This window comes from Primulina tabacum, unplaced genomic scaffold (assembly GCF_025594145.1).
Source record: "Primulina tabacum isolate GXHZ01 unplaced genomic scaffold, ASM2559414v2 Contig470, whole genome shotgun sequence".
NCBI classification, from domain to species: domain Eukaryota; kingdom Viridiplantae; phylum Streptophyta; class Magnoliopsida; order Lamiales; family Gesneriaceae; genus Primulina; species Primulina tabacum.
Genome location: NW_027459757.1, coordinates 100,652 through 110,742, shown reverse-complemented (window position 1 = coordinate 110,742; position 10,091 = coordinate 100,652). Strand labels below are relative to the sequence as shown.

Here is a 10,091-nt window from a genome sequence, read left to right as displayed (position 1 = left end):
AAATTTCCCAAAAATACATCTGTCAATGTTTTCATTAAAATTCAGTACCTAGCCATAATTTTTTTGAAATCAGTACCTGACAATTCTATACATTTAGTTTTAACTACCCATTAAGCAAACTTTACATTTTTACCCTTTATTATTTAAATAAATATATTATTTTATCCATCAAAATTATATCATTTTTCTCCATTTAAAATATAATTTTATCAAAATATTGTTTCTCAATTATCATCGAATAAAAGTAAATACTTATTTTGACATACAAAGTACCTATTATGGGGTTTCAGATACTTGATTTCGCTATTTGAATACTCCAAATATATAAGAAAATACTATATTTTCGAGCATTCACCGTAAATTCAGTCATTGTTGGTATTTTCATGAAAAATGCATTAGGATGACTTATTCATGTCATTTTATTTTTTAAAAAAAACATAGGTCATCACTCATCATGAAATAAGATTAAGTATTTATTTTGACCAACAAAATATCTATTTTGGAGTTCCAAATGCTTGATTTTACTCTTTGAATACTCCAAATGTGTAAGAAAATATTGGATCTTCGAGCTATCAATATAAATTCAATAAAGTTGGTATTTTCATTGAAAATGCATTAAGATGACTTATTCATGTCATCTAATTTTTGAAAAAACACAGTTTCTCACTCATTGTTGAATTAGAAAAATTACTTATTTTGATCAATAAAATACCTATTTCCGGGTTCCAAATATTTGATTTGGCTATTTGAATACTTCAAATGTGTAAGAAAACTTAAGTTTCAAGTAATATTAAGTGACTTTTGATTGTGTCATTTGTGAAGTTAAAATGTGATACTTAAATTGGTACAAAGAGTATCTAATTAGAGTATATAAATACATTATTTTACCCCGTAAATACTCATATCCAATTATTTGAGGATGCCAAAATATAATTTGAAGTTAATATGTAAGTGACACCGATGATGATATCGTGAAACAAAAATGTGATACCTAAATTAATACAAATAATACATAATTCGAGTTCACAAACACTTGATTTTACCTTTTAAATACTCAAATTCGATTGAGTATGTCAAATATATAATTTGAAGATAATATTGAAATATTTTTTTATGATGAGATTTGTGAATAAAAAACGTGCTACCTAAAATTGGTACAAATAGTACCTATTTTGATTTCACATATACTTGATTTTACCATTTTAAGACTCAATTTTGATTATTTCGGGATATAAAAAAATATAGTTAGTAATATTGAGTGACTTTTGATGTGTCATTTGTGAAGTTAAAATGTGATATCTAAATTAGTATAAAAAATATCTAATTCGAGTCTACCAATACTTATATTACTTCCTAAATGAGAAGTATTTTAATTTGAGTTTGCAAATACTTGATTCGTAAATGAGATACTCACAATATGTATTAAAATACTGGATATTCGAATAAGCAACGTAAGTTCATCAAGTGTTGGTATTTTTATGGAAGATATATTTGGATGACATATTCATCTCATTTATAATTAAAAAAAAAAAATTCTCAACTAAGCATGAAAATTTTAAAGTACTTAGTTTTACTTGAGAAGTACCTAATTTGAGTTTGCAAATACTTGATTTCGTAAATGAGATACTCACAATATGTATTAAAATACTATATATTCGAATAGGCAACGTAAGTTCGCCAAGTATTGATATTTCCATGGAATAAGCATTTGGATGACATATTCATATCATTTAATATTTTTTCTGTAAAAGAAAAACAAATTCCCAACTAAGCATAAAAATTTTAAAGTACTTGTTTTATTTGAGAAGTACCTAATTTGATATTGCAATATTTAATTTGGTACATGAGATACTCATAATATGTAATAGAATACTGGATATTCGAATATGCAACGTAAGCTCACCAAGTGTTTATCTTTCCTTGGAATATGCATTTGGATGACATATTCATCTCATTTAAAGAACAAAAATACTAATAAATATAATGAATAATTACCAATAAGTATTATGTCAAATAAGTATAATTGTCAAATAAGTCATTCAATGAATATCAAAAGTATTGTCAATTAATATTTATGAGTATTTTATAAATCATTGATCCAAGAATCGATAGATATGCTTAAAGTGCAAACTTCAAGCTCATTTACGAACTATGTTCATAATGCATCTCTCAATTAGTCCATGATGAATAATGAACTATGTTTATTTATTTAAATGATATGAATAAGTATACTAATGAATTTTCCATGGAAAGATTGCATATTTGAATATCCAGTATTTTAATGCATATTGTGAGTATCTCATTTACGAAATCAAGTATTTACAAACTCAAATTAGGTACTTCTCAAGTAAAACTAAGTACTTTTAAATTTTCATGCTTATTTGAGAATTTTTTTACCAAAAAAATATTAAATAAGATGAATATGTAATCCATGATTAGTGATCGAGCAAAACTTTCATTGTAAAATTCTTAGTAAAAATTAATAATATTCAAGCTCAAAATAATCGCAAGTGCACGATGTCAAGTAATAATATAGTCATTGACTTTCAATAATTGCAAGTGCATGATGTCAAAATGTTCCATGCTTAGTGATTGAGCAAAACTTTCATTGTCTAAGGACTGTATTTCTCAATTATTATTCTCAGTTATTCAATTTTTAGCAGCGATACTTCAGATGATTGTTTACTACTACGATTATTAAATAAAAACTCAATGAAATGGTTCAAGGATTAAATGATGAAATAAATAAGCTAGAATGATTGATTAAAGTTCAATGAGAAATGAATTTGTTGTGAATCTCGGTTCACCTACCCCTCGCTAATCTACTTAATTCGTTCGACAATGATCTATGCTTTCGACGAGATTTCATATCCAACTAAACACGCCCTCTCAAGCTATGCCAAACTAATTCAACTCAGTGAAATAATTAAATCTCTTTAATTATTTATAAATGGTGAATTGCATGTCGTTTTATTAAATCTCATAGCTTTCGACCTACTGAACTATGACTATCAACGTGTATCCGACTTCATATTTCTCTGTAAATTGTAAATCCATGGATTATGCTACTTGTTCCTATCACGGACTATTCTCTCGAAGAACATTGTCCGGAAATCTTCAAATCTTCGCTCTAAGCCTTTTTTTCTCCTTCAAAGCTTTGTGGCTGCTGAAATGTCCTTGAACATGTCATCCAAATACATCTTACGCGAGCACTTGATGAAATTACGTTACATATTCGAATATCCAGTATTTTAATACTCATTTTGAGTATCTCATTTACCAAATCAAATATTTTAAAACTGAAATTAGATATTTCGCAAATAAAACTAAGTAGTTGAAAAAGTTCAATACTTAGTTGCGAATTTGTTTTTTTTTAACAATTAAAAAAACTATTAAATGAAATGAACATGTCATCCAAATGTATCTTGGATGGAAATGCGAGCACTTGGTGTGCTTACATTGCATATTCGAATATCCAGCATTTTAAGACTCATTCTGAGTATCTCATTTACCCAATCAAGTATATTAAAATTGAAATTAGGTATTTCGCAAGTAAACTAAGTATTTGAAGAAGTTCAATGCTTAGTTACGAATTTGTTTTTTTAATAATAAAAAAATAATTAAATGAAATGAACATGTCATCCAAATGCATCTTGGATGGAAATGTGAGCACTTGGTGAACTTACGTTGCATATTCGAATATCCAGTATTTTAATACCCATTCTATCTCATTTACCAAATCAAATATTTTAAAATTGAAATTAGGTATTTCGCAAGTAAAACTAAGTACTTGAAAATGTTCAATGATTAGTTACAAATTTGTTTTTTTAAACAATAAAAAAATAATTAAATGAAATGAACATGTCATCCAAATGCATCTTGGATGGAAATGTGAGCATTTGGTGAACTTACGATGCATATTCTAATATCCAGTATTTTAATACTCATTCTGAGTATTTCATTTACCAAATCAAGTATTTTAAAATTGAAATTAGGTATTTCGCAAGTAAAACTAAGTACTTCAAAAAGTTCGATGCTTAGTTGCGAATTTGTTTTTTTTTAACAATAAAAAAATAATTAAATGAAATGAACATGTCATCCAAATATATCTTGGATGAAAATGCGTGCACTTGTGAACTTACGTTGCAAATTCGAATATCCAGTATTTTAATACTCATTCTGAGTATCTCATTTACCAAATCAAGTATTTTAAAATTGAAATTAGATATTTCGCAAGTAAAACTAAGTATTTGAAAAAGTTAAATGCTTAGTTGCAAATTTGTTTTTCTTTTAAAAATAAAAAAATATTTAAATGAAATGTACATGTCATCTAAATGCATCTTGGATAGAAATGCGACCACTTGGTGAACTTACATTGCCTACTAGAATATTCAGTATTTTATTAATTTTTATGAGTATCTCAATTATCAAATGAAGTATTTAAAATTGAAATTAGGTATTTCGTAAATAAAAGTAAGTACTTCAAAATGTTCAATGCTTAGTTGCGAATTTTTTTTAAAAAATAATTAAATGAAATGAACATGTCATCCAAATGCATATTGGATGGAATGCGAGCATTTGGTGAACTTACGTTGCATATTCAAATATCCAGTATTTTAATACTCATTTTGAGTATCTCATTTACCAAATCAAGTATTTTAAAATTAAAATTAGGTATTTCGCAAGTAAAACTAAATACTTGAAAAAGTTCAATGCTTAGTTGCGAATTTATTTTTTTAACAATAAAAAAATAATTAAATGAAATGAAAATGTCATCCAAATGGATCTTGAATGGAAATGCGAGCATTTGGTGAACTTGCATTGCATATTCGAATATTCAGTATTTTAATACACATTCTGAGTATTTTATTTACTTAATCAAGTATTTTAAAATTGAAATTAAGTATTTCGCAAGTAAAACTAAGTATTTCAAAAAGTTCAATTAGTTGCGAATTTGTTTTTTTTTTAAATTTAAATTCAATTTACATGTCATCCAAATGCATTGAGAATGGTGAGTGGAAAGAGAAGATGACCAATAGAAATATGTATTTATATCATTTTTTATTAATCAAAAGGGTAAAAAAGTAAAAATGCATAAAACATGTATTAAAAACTAAATTGATCTTTTGTCAGGTATTAAAATACAAAAGAAAAACTCCTGGGTACTGAATCTTAAATAAATCATAGACAAATGTATTTTTCTCCAAATTGCCCTTATTTTATTGGGTTTTTTATTTTGATCCTTATACGAACTTGTACATATAATTTTTAAAAATTTAAAATAAAAAATTGGGCCCCTTATGAGCCGGGCCCCATGGCCATTGCTTGCTTGGCCTCCTAATATTAAGATATTCAAAATAATTTGATCTTACCTTAGATAAATTTGAATTATTAATCCTAACTTTTTTATTATTTTGTATTTTATTTTATCTCTTATCATTTTGTATTTTATTTTATCTATTATCTGACCTTGATAATAAAAACTATAATAAAATTCACACTACATTTAAATTTGTAATATTATGCTTCGCAAAGCTTTTCTGTTTTTAGAATATTTTACGCATTATAGTATCGTGTTGTAATACATTAAAAATGGGAAAAAAGTCAAATTGGTCGTCTAACTTCACATGTTTTATTTTTTAGTCATATAACTAATCAAATTTGAATATTGGTCCTTTAAATTTTATCTTTTTGCTATTTTGGTATGTTTTTTTTTATATCGAAATGTATGATTTAAACTAAAAATTGCTGATTAGGTTATATAATCTGATTGCATGACAACAAATTTGGAGATTTCAATTTAGTGGGGAAATTATAATATATTCTTTTTTTAAAAAAAGAGCAAACCCGAAAAACAGGACGATGAACACATAAAATAGGAAAATATCCCAATTTTGTTTCCATATGATCGGATTTTACAGCTAACTCAACAATTTCCAGGTGAAATTGAATAATTTAGGTTAAAAAGGTTTTTTCAAAAAAAGGTTAATTTTTTATTGTTTATCTATACTCTATAAATAGGTTCAAATAATATCTTTATATTGTAGAAAAATCATGTTAATAATCATCGGGGATATATATACTAGTGTACCGACGCACGGATTGCTATAATATTTTTTTATAATTAATTTGGTTTATATGTAAATTAAGATCAAAATGTCATTATAAAAAATAGTTAGAGACTACATTGTAATTTTGATATATGAATTAAAAACATAAGTAGGAATTAAACCTATAACTTGTTGCTTAGAATTCAAAAAATTTATCCACTGAACTATATGTGACTTACATTCAGGTTTTAACACTTTATTAATATATATAATTATTAAAACATACCATAATACCAAAAATTAGTTAATCTAAGTGTCTCAAACTTAATAATATAGTATAGAAATATGGATACATATATGTAAATAACGAAAATCTTAAATTTTAGATGCTTAAAATTCAAAAACATTATCCACTGAGCTATATGTGACTTAAATTAAAATTTTAACATTTTATTAATATATATAATTATTAAAACAGACCATGACACCAAAAGTTAGTTACTTTAAGTATCTCAAATTTAATAATATAGTATAAATATATATATGTAAAATAACGAAAATATTAATTTTAATCTAAACTATTAAGATATTTATTATTTTATCCCAAAGTTAATAAAATTTTGGTAAATCAAAATTTTTACACCCCAATAACTTATTTTGAAAAAATAATTTTCCAGTATTTTGAATATACATACTAAAATTTGGGATAAATATAAATAATATAAAATTTTGTTGTTATTTGTATTTTTATATATATTAAAATTTTGAGAACGTTTTTTGTTGTTGAAAATATTAACTTTATTTTTTTGAATAAAAAATTTAATTGTTTACATACAAAAATATTGTGAGTTTTTCAAGGTGAACTAAAATTTTATCATATAAGGAAAATATTTGAAGAACAATATTGTCTAATAATTAATTAATTAGGCAAGATGGAGTGTTATCAACACTTTTTTGAGTATAAATAATACTCCCAAATGAAATATGTTATAAATATATTCTTATTATAAATGATTATCTTATTTAGTTAGATTTGAAAGATTTGTGATTAAGATAAACATATTAAGATAATATCTATAAAGATTTGTACCTGAATATTGACTCTCTTCTCTTATGAATTTTCTCTATTATTCCATATTTTATCTGATTATTTATAACAAAAAGACCTTATTGCACCACAACATATTTTAACTAATTAATTGACGAGAAGATTCTAAAATAAGCCAATTTATTAGACAACTTTGGTGATTTCTCCAACCAAATTATATATATGAGCTAGCATTTAGATGGAAGGATTTGAGGGGATTTGATTTAAAATCCACGTATCAAATCTATCATATGAGTCTGGCTTAAAAATTAAAATGAACGATTAATTGAAGTATTGAAGACTACTTTTTCGGACTCTAATTTCAAATTAACTTACTAAAATAGTCACAATCATTTGAAATTCATATATTTCAAATTCTTTGATTTAAAATCCTTCATTGTATCCTATCATCATCCAAACGCAACATGAGTTAAATATTACAACTTCAAAAGATTTTTCAACATACAATATGTACATACTTGTGTGTATATATAATGGAGTAAATGGAGGATTTTCAGAAGCAATATCTTTAAGCAAACGATTCATGAATATGACAACCACTTCCCCAAATATATGTTGTATCGATCTAATTAACAATTTAGTTGTTACCACCTAATAAAAGACATTGCCTTAAAAATACTTCCCATGTCGTCGTTACACCAAAGCCCTCAAAGTGCTGAATTTACTAAACCACCCAATTTCCCACTTCCATTGAATCCCAACAGATTCTGAAAGCTTAGTCTCACCAAATGCCTGCAACTTAAAGAAAGATCAGCACTAGACAAGTTAGAGGCACATGCATTAATGTAAGAGGATATCAATGAATGATCCAAAATTAATGGCGAAAAAGATGGGTTCACTTGCCGGAATATGGGATATACGGTGCAGCTTTCGGTCCCTGATAGGATTTCTTGCGGTGGCGTTGGTGGTCGGAGCCATTTATTTGACGGCAGAGAGTGGCGAATTCCTAGTTAAGAATGGAGATGGCGGTGATCAGAACGTGATAGAAAGGAAAAATGAGTCACCGTCGGAGTCTTCTTCGGAATGCGATGTGTTTTCAGGAAAATGGGTTTTCGATGATATTTCATATCCATTATACAAGGAGGAAGAGTGCACGTTCATGTCGGATCAATTGGCTTGTGCGAAATTCGGAAGAAAAGACTTGAGTTACCAAAATTGGAGATGGCAGCCTCACCATTGCAACCTCCCTAGGTACCCTTGCTAATTTGTTTCTGATATACAAATGTTTCAAAATATTTATAAGATCATCAAATATATGTAATCTAGGTTTTTTTTTAATGGAGTTTTACAATTTTCCTTTAATATAAAGGTTCAATGCCACAAGACTGTTAGAGAGATTGAGGAACAAAAGGCTAGTTTTTGTTGGGGATTCTTTGAATAGAGGACAATGGGTATCTATGGTATGTCTTCTTGACAAGGCAATCCCAAAGGCCAAAAATACATGCACAACAATGGGAGCTCACTCATCACTTTCAAGGCCAAAGTAAGTCTGATTATTATATTTAAAGGCATGCGGTTTTTCATCAATCGATATATTAATTTTTATCATGCAATAATAAAGGAGTACAATGCGAAAATTGAGTTCTACTGGGAACCGTTGCTGGTGGAGTCGAATTCGGATGATCCAGTGAACCATCGGTTACCAGATCGAATAGTACGAGCACAGGCTATTGAAAAGCATGCCCGTCATTGGACTGATGCAGATATACTTGTGTTCAACACCTATCTCTGGTGGCGACGCCCTCAAATGAAAGTATTGTAAGTAGCTATCTAACTTATTTATAGTGGCTTTATTGTTTGTTTTTCTGTGTTAAACACAACTCATGAATTTCAATTTTCTATCTGCTGTAAATGATGATGTATGTTCCTATATATATAAGATGGGGTTCGTTTGATAATTCGGATGGAATCTACAAGGATGTAGACATGCTACGTAGCTACGAAATGGCAATGAAAACGTGGTCGGACTGGTTGGAAATCCATGTAAATCGCAGCAAGACTCAATTGTTCTTCGTGACCATGTCTCCTACTCATGAAAGGTATCACCGTCTTAATTAATACAAAGTTTTGTAATTTCAAAGGCAACTTGTAACCGTGGTGTTGAATCATTTCAGGGCGGAAGAATGGGGAAATTCCATGGGCGAAAATTGTCTCAACGAAACCGCAGCCATCAGGGAAGAAGGATACCGGGGAAGAGGATCGGATCCTAAAATGATGCGAATAGTGGAAAAAACAATCGATGAAGTTAGACAAAGATCAGGATTAAGTGTAGAAATAATAAATATAACTCAGCTTTCGGAGTATAGAAAAGAAGGGCATCCCTCAATTTACAGGAAACAATGGGAGCCTTTGAGTAAGGAGCAGATTTCTAACCCTCTTAATTATGCTGATTGTATACATTGGTGTCTTCCGGGAGTTCCTGATGTATGGAACGAGCTCTTGTATGCTTATATTTTCAAATACAATTGATTTTGACGTCAAATTAAGATACTTTTTTTTTTTTTTGTATTTTCATAATTATTGTCGCAATTGAACTTACTATTAGAATTCTTCAGGGTGTTGGCAAGATTGCTATGAATATGACTCAGAGAAATTGAAAATCAGATTGATTTTGACCAATTAGAGGTCCAACAATCTGCGTTGGCCAATTAATTATCATGACCGATTTTAAAATTTTCGAGTTGAATTGTGTAAGGTTCATTTTTGTCGTTGTTATATCCATATTGTATTTGTGTAAAATTTGTGTTGTCCTCTTATCTTTTTCATTTATTGTGAAAATTATATGAGTGAGGATATTATTTTTAACTCCAACTGTTATATGTTAATCCCCAAACTGCTTGGTGCCCGAGCAGAATATTACAAAAACCAGTATTAGTATATTAATCTCATAACTCCTTCCAAAAAACAAAATTAGCTAGTCACCTGATATACCA

At 27.9% G+C, this 10,091-nt stretch overlaps 1 protein-coding gene across 1 annotated transcript; it reads left to right on the top strand.

The window, feature by feature from the left end:
• The first annotated feature begins 7,798 nt into the window (after positions 1–7,798).
• Positions 7,799–9,807, top strand: LOC142534383 (protein trichome birefringence-like 34). Its single transcript, XM_075641222.1, is given in 6 exon segments — positions 7,799–8,349; positions 8,468–8,591; positions 8,594–8,641; positions 8,720–8,916; positions 9,039–9,197; positions 9,273–9,807. Coding segments are annotated over 6 exon segments (1,275 nt in total). The 5' UTR covers positions 7,799–7,957; the 3' UTR covers positions 9,628–9,807.
• Positions 9,808–10,091: the final 284 nt, after the last annotated feature.